Below are 19,428 nucleotides of genomic sequence, written 5' to 3' on the forward strand. Positions count from 1 at the left end.
GTCATTTTGATTAAATAATCAGGTAGTCAATGATGATGGAGAATGCTAAAGACATACCAAATTATGTGCCCCATTGGCTATATGAATAAAGGCTTTTTATTCTTATCTTTACAAGCAAGGGCTAAACCACTGAAGATTCAAGATGGATGAAGTAATTCTTCACATCGAGCATTTTGAGTATAATGGATGTTAGTGACCAACTTAGCCAGCTTTAAAGGATGATACTGTATGAAAAATTCACGTGAGATGGGATTATTTGCATCTAATCAGTACATATTACACTTAATATCAAAAGCCATGTGCCTCTGAATGATGATTGCTGAACAATGTTACTGCCTTCCCATCATATTTTAAGTCTCCCAAAAGTAACTGATCAACAACTTTAAAAAAAAGGATTTGGCTTGTGTCTTGCAGAGCTTGTATATTCTTAAGTGATAATGCATTAGAAAGACATTTCAATATGCCCACTCAAAAAATTGCAGTAAAAATTGCCACCATATCCAATACCAGGTAAAAGGACTTAAGAGACAAAAGGACTCATCTAGACTTAATTTCAAAGTTAAAAGGCACAAAATATAGCTTATTTGTACCAAGAAAAAAAACCTCTGACCTACCTAGCCTTTTAAAATTCTTCCCAAAATAGCAAAAAGAAAACCTCTGATCTAAATTAAAAAGTATATTGACAATAGTTACATCGCCAACAGAATCACTTAAAAGTGACTGTAGCAACAAAAAAGATAAGCAAACAAGGCCAAATAAGTGTGATTGGACACACAAAGAATTTGTCTTCAGTGCATAAGCTCTCAGTGTACATAAAAGATATAAGTGATAAATCATTATTATAGTCATCATAAATACATTCATCATGAATCATAAGACACAACACTTAGTGATAGTCATAGGATATTAAATAAGCAATTAACAAAATCGTACTAGGAAACTAAATAAAACAATATAAATCGTAAGGACACTAGCAACAAAGTTATAGTCATAAGTAGAAAAGGAGATAGGTATTAGGAAGAATAGTAATACAATGTTAGTAAATAGTTTGACTGTTATGGGAATTACTGGTGAAACTCGAAAAATTAGAATATCGTGCAAAAGTTCATTTATTTCAGTAATGCAACTTAAAAGGTGAACCTAATAATTGAGATAGACTCATTACATGCAAAGCAAGATAGTTCAAGCCGTGATTTGTCATAATTGTGATGATTATGGCTTACAGCTCATGAAAACCCCAAATCCACAATCTCAGAAAATTAGAACATTACATGCAATCAATAAAACAAAGATTGTACATAGAACAATATCGGACCTCTGAAAAGTATAAGCATGCATATGTACTCAGTACTTGGTTTGGGCCCCTTTTGCAGCAATTACTGCCTCAATGTGGTGTGGCATGGAAGCTATCAGCCTGTGGCACTGCTGAGGTGTTATGGAAGACCAGGATGCTTCAATAGCAGCCTTCAGCTCTTCTGCATTGTTCGGTCTCATGTCTCTCATCTTTCTCTTGGCAATGCCCCATAGATTCTCTATGGGGTTCAGGTCAGGCGAGTTTGCTGGCCAATCAAGCACAGTAATCCCACGGTCATTGAACCAGGTTTTGGTGCTTTTGGCAGTGTGGGCAGGTGCCAAGTCCTGCTGGAAAATGAAGTCAGCATCCCCATAAAGCTCGTCTGCGGAAGGAAGCATGAAGTGCTCCAAAATCTCCTGGTAGACGGCTACGTTAACCCTGGACTTAATGAAGCACAGTGGACCAACAGCAGCAGATGACATGGCTCCCCAAATCAACACAGAATGTGGAAACTTCACACTGGACTTCAAGCATCTTGCAGTGTGTGCCTCTCCATTCTTCCTCCAGACTCTGGGTCCTTGGTTTCCAAATGAGATGCAAAAGTTGCTCTCATCAGAAAAGAGGACTTTGGACCACTGAGCAACAGACCAGGTCTGTTTTTCATTAGCCCAGGTAAGATGCTTCTGATGTTTGTTGTTCAGGAGCGCCTTGACAAGAGGAATATGACATTTGAAGCCCATGTCCAGGATCTGTCTGCGTGTGGTGGCTCTTGATGCACTGACTCCAGCCTCAGTCCACTCCTTGTGAAAGTCCCCAACACTTTTGAATGGCCTTTTCCTGACAATCCTCTCCAGGCTGCGGTCATCCCTGCTGCTTGTGCACCTTTTTCTTCTACACTTTTCCCTTCCACATAACTTTCTATTAATGTGCTTTGATACAGCACTTTGGGAACATCCAACTTCTTTTGCAATTACCTTTTGAGGCTTTCCCTCCTTATGGAGGGTGTCAGTAATGGTTTTCTGCACAACTGTCAGGTCAGCAGTCTTTCCCATGACTGTGATTCCTACTGAACCAGACTGAGAGACCATTTAAAGGCTCAGGAACCCTTTGCAGGTGTTATGGCTTAATTAGCTGATTAGAGTGGGATATTTTGAGCCTAGAATATGGAACCTTTTCACAATATTCTAATTTTCTGAGATTGTGGATTTGGGGTTTTCATGAGCTGTAAGCCATAATCATCTCAATTATAACAAATCACGGCTTGAACTATCTTGCTTTGCATGTAATGAGTATATCTCATATATTAGGTTCACCTTTTAAGCTGCATTACTGAAATAAATGAACTTTTGCACGATATTCTAATTTTTTGAGTTTCACCTGTAGTTGTTTAGCAGAGTGATGGCATGCAGGAAAAAAACCTGTCCTTGTGTCTAGTTGTTCTAGTGTGCAATGCTCTATAACGTCATTTTGAGGGAAGGAGTTGAAAGAGTTTATGTCCGGGATGTGAGGGTTCTGTAAATATTTTCACAGCCCTCTTTTTGACTTGTGCAGTTTTCAGGTCCTTGATTGAAGGCAGGTTAGTAGTAATTGTTTTTTCTGCAGTCCTAATTATTTGTTGAAGTCTGTGTCTGTCTTGTTTTGTTGCAGAGTCAAACCAGACAGTTATAGAGGTGCAGATTACAGTCTCAATGATTCCTCTGTGGATCTGGATCAACAGCTCCTTGGGCAGTTTGAGCTTTCTGAGTTGGTGCATATTTTTTTTTCCACCAAAAAAGGCAACAGATCTTATTTTGGGGGGTAGGGGGGGGCGCAATGTCATCCACTGACTCACCTCACTTGTATGCATTGCCCCCGCCTCCTTCTCACTGTAAGAGGCCTTCAGGAACTTCCTCTGTTCCTGAAGGCCTCTGCAGCCGATAAAAGAGCTCCGGATCAATTCAGTGTTCAGTTATCGGCTGCAGAGGCCTTCAGGAAAGCCTTGTGGCTGCAGAAATGGGCCGGCAAGGCAGGCGTTGGGGTGTGTGAAGCCTGGCTGCAACTGTCCGAAGGTAAGTAGTAGGGCAGCTCCATCCCCACCCTAGCTTAATTTTTACCCGTGCACCCTAGAGTGGGCGGGGTCTTAATTAGGGCTTATTTTGGGGGGTAGGACTTATTTTGGATGCATATGTAAAAATCAAGCTAGGACTTACTTTCAATAAGTCATATTTTCAGGGAAACATGGTATCTATCTATCTACCTATCTAATTTTATTGGTTGCCCATCTTACACAGGGTAACTCTGGGTGGCTTAGCTTTTTTAGCTAGAGAGATAGAGATACTCAGGAAGCAATAATTAATATTTGGTGAATGCTTGCAATTCTGCTTTTGTAAACTTGTGTTCTAGAACTATCATCAGATAATTATCTCAACAATGAATTTTATTCATATATTAATGTTAAAGCTAGGTTCTCTCATCTGCCATACAACACTATAGTATTAAGTTATAATACTACTGGCATCTTATTGCTTAACATGTAGGAACTCAGACAATTATTATTTAATAAACAAATAGTTAAACAAACTATAACTTAGTGTATAAGTTATACAGTATTTGTACCATTTCAAATAGTTCAGAAAGCTAACAAAACTTTCATTTTAACAAGAAACATATGTTATACGCTGTAGGCACCATCTTACAAAGGCACAATTTCTTCATCTGTCTGCTATTGTCGTAGGTGATTCACTGGAAGTAAGAAAACATGCCTGCTGTTTTAATTAGAGAGAAATTAATAAAAAGCTTTTAATTGACTAATCTAGTCAATTAATTTACAAAAACATTGCAGCCTACATTTAAGAAACAGCATATATAAACAAGCAAGCATAAAAAGATTATGCAGGGAAAGTGTCACTTAAAATATAATTCTTAAACCACCCTGCAGTTGGATGATAGAACTTAAGAGTTCAATGAAAATGAACCACCGTGATTGGAGTTAGTTTCTCTATGCTATTCCTGGAATAAATAATATTCTTACAATCAAATAAGGAAGATGAGCATACACTATGATAACTAAACATAATGTAATTTTCAATTTAATTATTCTCTTCTTAGGGATGATGGTGGGAAGACAATAATTGGAACTTTATGCTTATTACTACTCAGTAAAGTACATTTTCCTTCCTTGACAAGAAGGCTGTCAAAACAAATAATTATGGAAATGCTCGAAATAGTTTGAAAGAAGACAGGAGCTGTCACAAAAAGTTTCTTCTCTTTAATATTTCACCTTGTATCCAACTGTGCAATTCAAAAGCCACTTAGTTTTTATTACTGCATAGCAAACACATAGCACATTAGAAATGAAAAGCAGTTCTTTACCATACTTTTTTATTTTTAACCATTTTAGACCTCCCATACCAGCTAAGAAACACATTAATGAGTTTAATTTCATGTTAAAACCTATCTCTTCAGGATATTTTCATAAAAAAATAGTTTTTGGGAAAATCAACACAGTATTTCTACTCTAATAAGCTCAGTAGTCTTTAAATCACCCAGCTTTCAGTATTCAAATGAGAAACGGAGTCTAACTGAATGTAACAGAATGGCCTGCCCAAAGCTCAGCAGACTTTTACTTAAACAGAGTTTAAGGCTCAAGATGCATGGAAAGAGAGGAACTAAGACATGAAAAAAAAAGAAGAAATTGGATGCAAAATCTTTTGCCTTTCTCCATTTCTCAACTCCATATAATACCTCAAGCCGCTGGTGATTCACAGGGATAGCATGAATTCTTGGCATTCCAGGGAAGTGTTAGGATGCTTGGTAGCACAGTCTGTCAGATGTTTAAGCTAGATTTGGCATCCTTTCCAAGAATCTGAGATAGGTATTGTTTTAAGGTGGTAAAGGCAATCTCGCAGGATGGAAGCTGTTTCAAATCTGCCTTTTGCAATTGTTTATTATTAGCATTAGATGGAACCCGTTTGGTCATTTGTTTCTGAACCTTGATTGAAAAAAAGATACAAAGAAAAATGGTATGTGTTGTCCTAAAGCTAATAGCTCATGAAAAGATATTTTGTAACAGGCAGCCCAAATCTGGCAACCCTCTCAATGTGTTAAGACAACTCTTCCTACCTCTCCTAGCTCTTGTAGTCATTGCTAACAGGGAGAAGACATACTGGAAGCAAGGGACCAATAAATCTAAAGTGCCCATGGTAGAGGAAAGCATTTTATGCTAAAACACAAAAGAAAATTAAAATTGAACACATCTAATATGATTTTTTTTAATCGTACTGAAATAGAATTATTGCTAATTGCACAAACTTTTCTTTTTCTTACAATTTTCCCTTCTTTCTTTTAATTCTTCTGGATTTTTTTTCCCTTTGGCTTTTCTTGATTTAATAGCATTGCTGTTTTTACTGTGGCAGGTATCAGGAGAGAGACAGTATTGGAGGAAACTTTCCAGAGCTTTCTTCAATTCACAATCAGAGTAAGCTATATTCACTCATCTTGTCTGCTTCCTTATTTTTGGCTTAGCGTAATGTACCAACACTCATTCATTCATTCTTTCATTCTAACTATATTCTGCTAGGTCAACTGACTCATCCCATTTTACAGCAATCCAATAAAAAGCATACAGCCAATTAAAACATTCACAGTAAGCATCACTCAAAATTGTAACAAGTGTAGAATAACAACAATAGTAATAAGAAAAAAATATCACAACCGAAGTTCAAGAGAAATAAGTAAAATGGTTACGTTTAAAATTCAAACATGTGGACCAGTGGTTCCCAAAGTGGGCGGTACTGGCCCCTGGGGGCGGTGGGATGCCTTAGGGGGACGCTAAGAGGCAAGGGGGCCGGCAGGGGGCGCTAAGAGTCAGCAGGGGGGCGTTCGAGGTGCCGGCCCCGCAGGCTCACTGACTGCCGGCCACGCAGCCCATTGACTGTTTCATCGCTCCGTAGCCAGCACCTTGAATGTGGAACCCGCGCGCGGCAAGCCTTGCTAAGCCTGGGGGAGGGGAGGTGGGAGGTGGTGGAAAGGGGGTGCCTTAGCTTGCAGGCTGCCCTCTCTGGTGGAAGCAGCAGAGGCACACCAGAAGGCCCGAAAGCAAAACCCTCCCAAGGCGCGCAGTGGAAGGGGTGGGTGGTCCAGCGTTAGGGCCCCCTTCCCTGGAGAACAAGGGAGCATGCAGCGCCTGCCCGACCTCTGCCTCTCCAGCCAGCCGGGCTTGCATGCAGGATGGGTGCAGCTGTGTCTCTTCAAGGCATGTGGCTCGGTTTTGTTCGGCTCTATGTGGCCGGCCCGGACCTAGAACCTAGCCTCCCTCTGCAGCCCAGTTCTTCCGACCGAGACCTGAGCTTGCTTGCTTACTTTCCAAGTGATCGTTCCCTCTGACTCCGCAGGTCTGGGCTGTTTCTGCATGCCTTCCTCCTCCCGGGCGGAGCATTGCAAAATTGGATGCCAAAGAAAGAACTGGGGCAGGTGGCTGGAGAAGGGGCAGAGGGGCAGTTGCATTAAGGAGCAGGAAGATCTTAGCCATGGTTTATTGACTAAGCCAGAATCAAACAGCATGCTAAATTCTAACCAGAATGGCTGGGTTGATATATTCAGCCCATGTTTCTCAACCTTGGAAACTTATGTGGACTTCAATTCCCACTCTGGCTTTGCTCTACTTTCCCAAAGTGCCGCTGCTGTCACATTCTGTCTGTCTATCTATCCATAAATCCATCCAAAAGGTCTGTCTGTCTGTGCCTGCCTTCCTGCCTACCTACCTACCTGCCTGTCTTTCTGTCTACCTACCTACCAACCAATATAGATCTATCTATCTATCTATCTATCTATCTATCTATCTATCTATCTATCTATCTATCTATCTATCTATCTATCTATCTATCTATCTATCTATCTATCTATCTATCTATCTATCTACTTATCAACCAATCTATCTACCTACCTACCTACCTACTACCTACCTATCCATACATTCATCCAAAAGGTCTGCCTGCCTGCCTGCCTGCCTGCCTACCTCTCTCTCTCTCTCTCCATCCATGTTCAAAGCGCCAGCCCCGCAGGCACACCGGGAAAGTAGAACAAAGCCAGTCTGGGAGGGAGGGAGGGAGAGAGAGAGAGAGAGAGAGGGCTGATGCATCAGATTGAATGACGCCTAGTTTAGACTGAGGCCCTTTTCCACATTGAAACATCTTTGCCAGCACAATGAAACATCTGTGGCTTCTATTAAAGTTTTGTGGACGAAACATGGTCAAGACTATCAGGAAGCTCTCACATTTTGTTGAGGCTTTAAAAAGGATCCATTGGACCAGATCTCCACCCTAAAAATTACTTTTCCCCAATGTATTACAGTGCCAATTCTGAAGAAGGCAAAACCAAAATGTACTGGTAAATTACAACGAACACACACACACACACACACACACACACACACACACTCCCTTCTAATCCTGCTGGAGCAGGTGATTGGACTAGAATAGATATCTCATTATCTTTCTCCTCCCTCCTTCTTTATTTCTTTTTCTTTCTGTCCATTCCTTCCATCCCCCCTCTTTCTTTGTCCCTTTTTCTTTCTTTCCCTTTTCTTTCTTTTCTTCCTTCTCTCTTTCTCTCTCTCTCTCTCTTTCCTTCTCTCAGGCTCACCCCATTGACTTGACTTGCTTGGGCAAGTCTCTCCAGTGTAGTGGGCTCAATGGGGTGGACCTGCGGGGCTGGCACCTAGAACGCGGCAATTTTGAAAAGTAGAGCAAAGCCAGAGGTCGGTAATTTTTGCTGCAAAGAATCACAAAAGCTTCTGGGTTGTACACAAGAAGGGACACACATGTCTAATGCAATTCAGCAACATAAAATAAAGAGATACAAATAAAACAAATCAACAAGAATCGGCAAAGCATCTCTGATTAGATTTTATCCACTACTAGAATCTAATCAGAGATGCTTTGCCAATTCTAGTCCAATGACCTGCTCCAACAGGGTTAGAAGGGTTAGAAGGGAGTGTGTGTGTATGTGCATGCATGGCTGTCAAAACTCCAAAAACAGGTCAAGTATCTCTGGAGGGGCCAGTCATAAATTAGAACACTTGCTAAACAACCGGCTATTGAGTGAGGACCACTTGTTTGCCAGTCACCTGGCCACGCCTACCCAGTCACATGACCACCAAACCACACCTACCCGGTCATGTGACCAGCAAGCCACGCCCAGCCAGCAAACCACACCAGCCAGTCACATGACCAGCAAGCCACGCCCACATGGCCAACAAGCCACACCCTCAAATTAGGCCACGCCCACATAAATTTGAATCCCACCCCTGGGTGAGGGGCACAGAGGATGAGTTTGTAGCACCAAGGGGGCGGTGGACTGAAAAAGTTTGGGAACCACTGATGTAGACAATCAAGTAGTCACCACATATTTACAGAAGAACAGCATTTCAAGTAATTTCTGAAACATTAACAGAAATGGCTTGAGCTTTAATTGCAAGGAAAGGCTATTCCCTATTCCTGGTGGAGCAACGAAGAAAACTCATCACCTGATCTCCATTTTCCTTTTCCTTGCAAAAGTAACATACAAAATAACCAGAAGCTTGTAAGAACCTACCAGAAAGGCTATTTCTAATAGGTGAAGGCAATCCTGTAGATACCTTAGCATCAAGCTGTATAGGATTTTATTTCGAATTATACCTGTAAACCTACTGGAAAGTAATGCAGGGCTCAAAGCACAGTTGTAAAATTCTCTTGGCAGGTAATCCCCACTAACAATTCATACCAACTGCAGTTTCCAGTAGTCTTCAGAAGCATCCGAGGAGCTGAGTGCATTCAACAGTATGAGGAAGTGATTAGGGCATAAGTCACTGTTAGTGTAATGTGCAAGGAAAGCATCTACAGCTTGCTAGTAAGTAAATGTAATTTCATACAGCCAAGAATTTTAAAATATGTTGATGATGAAGCAACTTGAAGAATGCCAGATTTGGGGAGTTTGCTGTAATGGAGCCATACTCATCCATTAAGAGGGAGATTCTAATGTATTTTGGCGCCATCCTTTCCCCCATTCAAAACCTTTGCCACTTTTACACGGTTTTATTTTGTTGTTTCTTAGCCTGATTACATGGTAAGGAGTTGTTGCGGATTTTACTCCACTATTTGTTGCTGACAAGAGGGGAAGGTGCTTATCTCCATTTCAAGGCCATTGAGCCAGCACTGTCCAAAGACATTTCTGTGCTCATGTGGCCAGCATGACATCGCAGAGGGCTGTTCCCTTCCCACCAAAGTGGTACCTATTTATCTACCGTGTTTTTCCAACAATAAGGCCTCCCCCAATAGGAAGTCCCAGCATGTTTTATAGGCATGAAATGAAATTAAGCCCCTCCCCCCAAATTAAGGCCTATATTAAAACATGCGAAATGGGGGGGAATGGCGGGGGCTTGCTGTTAGGAAGTACTTTTGTTGCACACCCGGATATGGTGCTGCCTGCGTTGACCTCGGCGTTGGTGGGGCGCTTTGTATCAGGAGACCTTCCGCTTTTCCTTCTCCCCGTGCTGCCGGGGCATTTAGAGCAACGCCACAGCGTTTGGCGCAGCCACGTGGCGTTTGGCACAGCCACATGCAGCCAGCCAGGGCTCCTCCCTGCAACTGGAGCCCGGCGGAGACACTCAGCTTCAGGCGCTCCTGTCGCCGCCTTCCCGGGCATTGTTCGAAGGCAAAGCCCATTCTTTTAAAAATGATGCCCTACTACCAGTACGACAAAGCCTCCCCTGCCTGAGAGGGCAGCCCAACCCCACGTGGGAAGGCGAATCTCCCGGGACTGCAGCGCAGGATCGGCCCACCCAGGGAGAAGCGCCCAGATGCCATCCCTGCCTGGCGCCGGGCAGAGCGTGAAGAGCTTCGCCTGGGGCGCCTAGCGCAGCTGACACGCGGGCCCTCCTGCCCGGCGGCGGAGCTCTGGCCAAGGCAGCAAGCGCTTCCCCACCGGGCCCTCTGCTCATCCCTCCAGGGCTGCGCTGGAACTGGGCGGGCTGGGCAGAGCCAGGAAAGCGAGCCGCGGGTGCGTGCCCGCCTGCCAAACGAAAGAGCCGGGCTGACCCAAGCTTGGTTTCCTTCCCAAGTCCCTCCAGCCCGACCCTGAAGGGGCCAACGGGAGAGTCTGCCTGAGGCAGTGATAGTGTCCACCCATCCGCAGACAGGGAGGCGAGGCGACGGCAGCGCTGCTTCCCTGGCCGGCGGGTCCGGCAGAGAGTCTGAAGCTGCCTGTCCTTTCTACCCCTCACCCAGCCTGTCCCTGTCCCCACGCATCTCCAAACGCGCCGGTAGCTCCAAACGCTGCAGCGGCATGGGCATCGGGCAGAGGCACTCACTCAGTGGGGCTCAACTTGGAGGGGGACACGGTGCGGGCCGTCGCTTTGCCTCCCTGTCCACGGATGGGTGGGCACTTTCACTGCCTCGGGCCGCCTCTCCAGGTGGACCCTTCGGGGTCAGGCTGGAGGGACTTGGGAATGAAGCCAAGCTCGGGTCGGCCCAGCTCTTTCACTTGGCAGGCAGGCGCGCACCTGCGGCTCGTTTTCCCGGCTCTGCCCAGCCCACCCAGCTCTGGTGCGGCCCTGGCAAAATGAGCGGAGGGCCCGGTGGGAAGGCACTCGCTGCCTTGGCCAGAGCTCTGCCGCCGGGCAGGAGAGCCCACCTGTCAGCTGCGCTAGGCACCCCAGGCAAAGCTCTTCGCGCTCTGCCCGGCACCAGGCAGGGATGGCGGCTGGGCACTTCTCCTGGGGTGGGACGATCCTGTGCTTCGGCCCTGGGAGATTCATCTCCCCACGTGGGGTTGGTCTGCCCTCTCAGGCAGGGGAGGCTTTGTCGTACCGGAAATAGGGCATTGTTTTTAAAAGAATGGGCTTTGCCTTCGAACAATGCCCGGAAAGGCAGCAACAGGAGCACCTGAAGCCGAGTGTCTCCGCTGGGCTCCGGTTGCAGGGAGGAGCCCCACGTGGGTGCGCCAAATGCCGCATGGCTGTGCCAAACGCCGCGGCGTTGCTCCAAATGCCGCGGCAGCACGGGGAGAAGGGAAAGCAACGGTGGCGGAAGGTCTCCTGATACAAAGTGCCCCACCAACGCCGAGGTCAACATCCAAGCCATCACCGCCCGCCCACCCGAGGATGCGGGGGGGGGATTAAGTCACCCCCGAAAAGACGGCCTAGCTGTTTTTTCGGGGCTCAAAAAAATAAATAAAACCCAGCCTTATTATATGAGAAACATGGTACTCGCATTTGCATGCTTTCCAACTGCTAGGCTGGCAGGAGCTGGGGTGAGAACATTGCCTGGCACTCAGGTCTTGAACCTGGGATGCCTGCTTTCCAACCAACAAGCCCAGCATATTACATGGTGCAGATTACACGGTGCAGATATAGCATTGCGAAGATAGGAAAGAAGACAGCAGGAAAAATGGAATTTCTTTTTGTCAGCTCATACAGTGATGTTCCCAGGAAAACAGTATAAGTATACTGTTAAGTATAATGGCAAGATTTGGGAATGAATCTGTTTGGGCAGTAAGTGAGACAATAGAATAAAGGCTCAATAAAATACAATAACTGACATTTCAAATTCTTTGCACATCTCCCAAAAAGTGGGAACTGGGGGAGGATAATTTGTCACTTGCCTCAGTGAAAGGTGTGGGCAGGGAGATTTGCTATAGAACAAGAAATATGGTCACAAGCACCCCTCCCTTCAACAGCTGTCAAAGAGCATTTACTGTATCAGCAGGTGTTGTCAAGAGGCTGTCTAATACAGAAACCAAATCAATCTATCTGGCAGCCATTTTAGAAAAAAAATGTCTTAATAATAATATCAAAATACAAATGAACTGCCACACAGATTTACACATGTCTTAGAGGAGGAGGCAGGGAAAGGAATAGGTAATTTCTTTGGATTAGGTTCACGATTCAGATTTTAAGATCACTTATGCTGTAAATTCAAGAACATTCTCTCTCTCTCTCTCTCTCCCCCCCTCTCTCTTCTCTCTCTCTCCTCTCTCTCTCTCTCTCTCTCACACACACACACACACACACATACACTTCCTATATATTCCAGCCTTTCTCCAACTTTTTTTGGGACAAATGTATCTGGTAAAGAAGGAGCAGTGTTGCTGTAAGATGGAAAAAAATGTAACTTAATTATTCCAGCAATTTCTCGCTTTAAGGGTCTTGAAGAAGAACCTGAGAAAATTCAGCAAAATAAAAACAACCCCAAAATTATAGGTAGAAGTAGTATAGGACCTTTCAGAGGTCCTCAAGAGACAGAGATAGCTATAGAGGCCAAGGAATTATTGTTATTATGCCAATTAAAAATTAACAACCACACTGAGATGATAGTAATTGACAAAAGTCTGACTGAAAAGGCTGGAAGTTCAGCCTGGGACATAATAAAAAATATAGCTGAAACAATCTATACAGTATATGTAATAACACATCTTACCTCAAGTGTAGGTGGATTGTTTCTTCTTTTCTTCATCCATGCTAAGAAAATTAAAAACAAAAAATATTAAATATTTCCCATTGTTATATTTCTTTTGATACCTACTGTACATCAACAATATAAGCTACCTTTCCATATAACTATTTTTAAAGTTATTTAAGTTATTTTTAACTTTTACAAGTAATCCTTGACTTAGGACCAGAGTTTCCAAGGTGAGTGATGAGTTGTGGCTGATTTTACAATCTCTTATGCCATGATTGTTAAGCGAGTCATAAGTAAATCATGTCGTTGTCATGCAAATCCAGCTTCCTCCATTGACTTTGCTTGTTAGAAGCTGGCTGAAAAAGTCACAAATTATCATTAAGTTTGTTTGCCAATCATCTCAGCACAATCACATGACCCCAGAATGCAACAACTCTCATATATACATGCAGGTTATCAAGGGCCTGAAATTTGATGCTGTGCTGGTTCTAAACGCGAGGACCAGTCATAAGTCACTATTTTCAAAGCTATTGTATCTTCAAATGGTAAAGAAATGAATGGTATATAAAATGGAAGAGGATTTTATGTTTTTATGTTTTTGTATGTGTATGTTTGTGTTTAAAAATAAAAAACTTTTATCTACAAAAAAAAGAGAAATGAATGGTTGTAAATTTATACAAAAATGTTTTTTTTAAATCAACAAATAACCCAATTTCATTATCATCAGTGAATTTAGCCCTAATTTTAAAACAGCCACAGAAGCAACAGTACAAAATCCTAAATTAAAAAAAACAAACATTTTCTTTAACCCAGAATAAATTAGCCCTATTAGAATATAACAAATATTTTGTATTCTTGTAGAACAAAATTCAAAATATTTGGACTTTCTCGTGAAGTGCCCATGCCAGACCCAAAGTATCTCTACTCTCCCTGAAACTGAACATAGCACATCTCTGTATGCTGGATATTTTCATCTTTAATATTTGTCTATTTTTTGCATTAAAGATAAAGCTGCTTTAATTGAAAGACTGAGTATAAGCTGAACTAATAAATATCCTAATCAACACTTTATTTCTATCCTAGACTTTTTAAACCACAATATCCAGTTGTAAATATATTGGGAACCTATGTTTTTAAGTTGTTTTTTTAAAGCAGGGTATAAAGCAATCCTGAAAAATGACAATTATGTGCTTAAGAAGTTATGATGTTATTTAAAAAGACCAGAACTGAATCACTGAAGCAGAAGAACTGGTAAGAAAAATTAATATGCATTTTTTTAAAATATTAAAATGTATTTTATTCATCCAAATTATTTTAATTTGTTCTGACTTAAAAATGCCAACCTGAATAAGATGTCTTGGAAGCTTATTTAAAAGAAAGCAAATAATTCACAATAAACTCCTCCTACAAAAATATTGTATCGTTCAGATCACCATTTTCTTTTCTATCTGCAAGAACTGTATTTCTGCTGGGAAAGAGACAGTGAAACTGAAGATTATCAGCATAAAATGAGATAATGAAATCATAAATAAAAGTTTTTGTACTAGATTCAATACCAGACCAATATGGATGGCTATTTTTACTGTTGATTTCTCTGATATTAATTCACACATCTTTCATAATCAGCTACAAATGAACTTAAAATGAATAATAATTTAATTTCATTATAACAAGAAGCAACCTCACAGATACTTCTTTACTTCCTTATTCTTCAAAAACATAGTATCCCAATATATACTACTCGGTATATTCAAACTTGGCTACTGTTGATTGATTATCTGTCATCAAGTCATTTTTTACTCCTAGCTACCGCCTAGATAGATTTTCTCCATGATGGTTTATCCTTAACTTGTTCCTTCACCTCTTCCAATAATGCTTACCCCAACATCTTAATGTGAAAGATGTTAGTCTATATAATCCACTAAAATAATAAATCTCTTCCCCCCCACCCAAAGAATAAATCCAATGCTTTTATTGGAAGTTAGTAATTCTCAAAGAATTTATGCTACAGTATGTGAATTGCATAAGAAATCTGTACTTCAGTTGAGAAAAAAAAAATGATGAAATAAAAGCAGACCCAATTTTAGTAATTGTTAGTTAAACTGTCCCTTGTTCTTCAAATTTTGAAACATAGCCAATGTGTCATCTGTTTTTAGAAAAAAAACTTTGCAAGTTCTATCCTAACAAAACAAAGCACTTTCATGGAATTGCAGCCAAAATAATTTCTAAGTGGAACAGTACCCTCCTACCAAAAATGAACAAAGAAAGTGTAGAAACATATAGACAGAGTCCAATTTTGCAACATGTTCCTCCAGTTTTGTAAATCCATTGTAGTTCAAATCATCTAATTAAACAGTTGTCTTTAATTATAAATATAGTATAGCATTATCTGCAGCATGTGTTCATGATAATGCTACCACATTTTCTAAGCAGCATGTAAGCAAGATAAACTGGACATTCTTTCATTTCAGTGCTCATCTGCATTCTCATTAGTATGCATGAGATTTTCATTGAACTTTCAGACTCCTAGTGGCATATAGCGCATTGTAATAAGTGTAAAAGTGGGCATGCAAATTAAAACTCCCATTAATCACTAAATGTTATCCATTAAAGAAAGAGGGACAATTTGAACAGAGACTATAAAATACAGCATGAAAAAGATACATTCCCATAGCTTCATACAGGAAAATTTTTTAAAACTGGAATAAATATTTTCCTTAATTGGAACTGATGTAGTGAAATGTTTTGAACACAAAGTTATGTAAATGCTGCAGCCATTAAAACCCAAACTTCTTCTCTTACAGAAAAAGCGAACTGTGGCCTGCGGTTTTTTTTTATATCACAGTCTCTAAACTGAAATATTTAGCAGTTGAAATGTTAAGTAAAAAAATCCAGTTAATGTTGCTCTTCATGTTTAAGCACCTGGAGTGCTCTTGTTCTCTTTGTCACAAACAAAAATACATTGCACACCTTCTTTGCCTAAATAATGGATGAGAAAACAAAGTACTCTGAACATTTTCTCCACATTTCCTAAAAGGAGCTGTGTTTAAAGAAAAAAAAAGAGACTACAGCTTATTTGTAACACTTTATTTCTAAGCTCTTCACAAATCCTTTCAATTCAATGCCGCAATAATCACAAAGGGGAGAAAATGCTATAGTGATTATAAGGATGCTTAAGTGTTGTGTTAAAAAAGCAAATGCAACTAAAAGTGTATCTTGCCACACATGGTTTATTTCCTAGACAATAAGAATCTTAGATGTGCATAAAATGATGGAAAAATAGTTTAGTCAAATGAATGATTAATGATTGATAAATACATAAGCACATGTTAGATTGACAAGGTGAGAATCTATACAACTTGTGAGTAATGGCAAAAAAAGGACAGCACAAAAGATTGTAACCAACTGACACACTGTATGTATATAATTGAAAGATGGTTTTATGTTTTTATGTCTTGTTTGTATGTTTGTTGTAAAAAAAAAACTTTTTTTATAAAAAAAAGAATCTTAGATGTGCAAACTTATCCTAATCTTGGGAAAATCATCTAAAAAGCGTTTAGCTTTCATGCATACTTGTCAAGTGTCATTTGATCAAAACTGCTTTTCTTACTTCAAAATGCATTCAGAGCTGAGTCTTGCATTTTTCTATCCAACTTTCAGACATTAACTTGCCCAGTTTTTTTTTTTTTTAAAGTCAATACTTTTAAACTGATTTTTGAATCTAGGTTTATATATCCAAGTTTCATTCCTATCTGCAAGTTTCATTTTCGGGGGGTTGTATCTATTAACATGGAACATCACTGTACAAGAGAAAATGATGCCTGGACAAACTGAAGAGACAAAATGTCAAGAAAGACAAAACTGTATTCTTACATTAGTTAAGGGTTGTCTTGTGCCTTTTCTGTACAACTTGGGAGAGGTGGAGGTCAGTAAGTCATGCTTTTCCCCAACAATGCCAATAAAGTCTTACCTTCCCACTCCGTTGGAATGGCTCCAGATTCATACTGGTATTCTTTTAGACTGACAGCTTTCACAATTCTTCTCTCTTTAATGTTCTGACCTGTTTCAAGAAGGAGAAATGGTGGATTATTAAGAATGATTCCATATATTTTCCTCAATGTTGTAACTGATATAGAAATACTTTTATGGTATTTTTCCAATAACTTGAGAATTGTAGTATGAAATCATATATTATGTATATACACTGTACATGATACAATAGTACCTTGGTTTTCAACTGCTTTGAAACTCATTAAATTTTGTATTCAGTGCATTTTTATGCAAAAAAATTCTCTGTACTCATAGTTTGTTTGGTAATCAATGTACAAGAACTTGTCTAATGTTTTTATTAACGACCTAGACAATAGAATATATGGGCTGCTTATCAAACTATGATGACACAGAATTGTCCAGGCTAGCCAATACCAAGACTGCAAACTAATCTGAACAGATTGAAAATGAAATGAATAAAATGTCCTTTGGCAGTGAGAAAATAAGGTATTATTAAAGCTGTTCATGAAAATCTCATTCATGGCAGTCAGTGCTAATCACAGTAGCAAGAAGGGAAAATCATTACCCCATCTTCAAAACAGCTACAGTTACTGCCAAATCATTTCAAGCAGTGCACATATAGCATAGATTTGTAACAAAATTTGTATGAAAGGTTGAAAGAGGACCTGGAGGAAATGCAATTGGATCAAAAGGAAGGAAGTATATAACAAATACAGCAAATCATCTTGCTAAAGATGATTGGTTGGCTTCACTAAAGAAAAAAATAAGCCAACAAAAAAGGGAAACAGGAAGTTGGAAAAGATCATGTGATCACAGATGTATAGTGTGCCAAACGAAATATTCTTAATATTTGGAACATCTTAATGAAAAAAAAAAGCCATGTTGATTTTTTTTGATGTGGAGAAGGCTTTTGACAATTTGAATTGGACTGTCTTATTTCAAATTTTTCAAAAATATGAGAATATGGAGAAAACTTTATTAATGAAAGATTTAATATAGGTTAAAAATGAGCAACAATATGGTATGAATATGAAACTGAATGATGTAATATAATAAACATGTAACTGAAAAAATATATAAACTTTCACTGAGATTTGGAAGAACAAGTTAATGATTGCATGGTAAAATGGACTAAGAACTTTGGTTATAACATGCAGACAGAGCAATGGAAGTAAAATGTTAGAAATGTACAGTGTAATCATTTATGAGAATGTTTTTATAAAATGTATTATTTCTATATGAATGAGATAAATTATTTAAGATTATAGAGATACTTCTGGTCAATGCTGGAAATGTGAAACATATTTCTTTGTTTGTTTGTTTATTTAGTGTATGGCATAATGAGGATAAGAGTAATAAAATTATATAGAAGGAGCAATAACACTATCTATTTCTATCACACATGTGTGATAGAAATAGGTAGTCCATTTTGTAAGGTTTGAGGAATTCAAGAAATTATATATTAGTTACATAGATTACATTTTAAAGTACTTTGATGCATAAGAATAGAACAAATGTTCTATATATTAATGCCTACTCTAGGTCATTTAATCAATTAAGCACAATATTTATTAATTGGATAAAGTCCACTTTTCCTTCTGTAGAAGTTCTCAGATGGCAACCTGTCACTTTGTGATCCAATGCACCACATGAAATACATGAAGAGGATGTTTTACTATGCATAGTGGATTTACGATTGTATTTTTTATTTTAAAAGGATACAAATACACATGGTAATCCAGTTAATTTTAAAGATTAATATTAAGATGAAACCAGAGTTTTTATTTATTGGGTCTTATGGACAATCAATTAGAAGCGATTTATGGAAGATTAATTTGTTATATGGTAATTGCAATAAGCTGGAGAACAACCTTGCTATATAATAGAGCTATATAATTGTAAAGATGGCAGAATTAGCAGAAATGGATAAACTGCCCTCTCTAGTCAGGGATAAAACAGTAAGTATGTTTATAAAAGACATAAATAAATATTTTATGGGCCTTTTACTGAAATTGGAAAAAAGTGAAACTGTAATTTCTGAATTTGCTGATTGAAAAAAGGGATGAATATAGGACATAAGGGATCTTTGTAATGTAATCTTAAAGAGGGATAATAAGCTTGTTTGTAGTTGCTGCAAAGAAGATTAGAAGTTGCTTCTTTAGCTTTTCTTTTTCTAACCAAAAAAGACCTTCTCTTAATAACTACAATATTATAGCCAAAATAATGCTTAATACCTTAAAGAACACTTACATTTTCCCTTTTCCTCTATAGGAACAGTTTGTAAATGCTCCATTTAATATTTCAAAGCATGAATAAATATGTACAATTTGTTTTAATTTACCAATTGCTTTATTAGTATTAGAACATCAAAGTAATCTCTTTTGTTTACAGGTTTTAAATAAGCTTTTCCCCTGCTTAAATAAGCTTTTTCCCTCTGAAAACCAATTTCAGACTGAAAGGGAAAGAAAAGCCAGATGATGGAGGCACAGGGGGGGATTCCTATGAAGATGGCCTACTTTTGTGTGATTATAACATTCATCTTCAAACGCAGGACATTACTATAAAATAAGATTATCTGTATGACAAATTCTCTATAATTACCTGCAAATGCTTCCTTTTTTTTTTCTAAGGTGAGAACATTTCTGATTTGTGGCTACATTTAGCATATCCTGCAGATGACTAAACATATATTTAGATATCAGCTCTAGC

At 39.6% G+C, this 19,428-nt stretch overlaps 1 protein-coding gene across 1 annotated transcript in view; it reads right to left on the minus strand.

The window, feature by feature from the left end:
* Positions 1–19,428, minus strand: part of NDUFAF2 (NADH:ubiquinone oxidoreductase complex assembly factor 2) — a 48,399-nt gene that overhangs the window by 4,039 nt on the left and 24,932 nt on the right. The window contains exons 2-3 of the mRNA XM_026670520.2: positions 16,679–16,768; positions 12,727–12,767 (exon numbers count right to left, since the gene is read on the minus strand). Of these exons, the coding sequence (XP_026526305.1) occupies positions 12,727–12,767; positions 16,679–16,768 (131 nt within the window). The remainder of the gene's footprint in view (positions 1–12,726; positions 12,768–16,678; positions 16,769–19,428) is intronic.

Source organism: Notechis scutatus, chromosome 2 (genome assembly GCF_049901735.1).
Source record: "Notechis scutatus isolate UNSWTSFEM ecotype Mainland chromosome 2, rNotScu1.2, whole genome shotgun sequence".
In the NCBI taxonomy this organism is placed as follows: Eukaryota; Metazoa; Chordata; class Lepidosauria; order Squamata; family Elapidae; genus Notechis; species Notechis scutatus.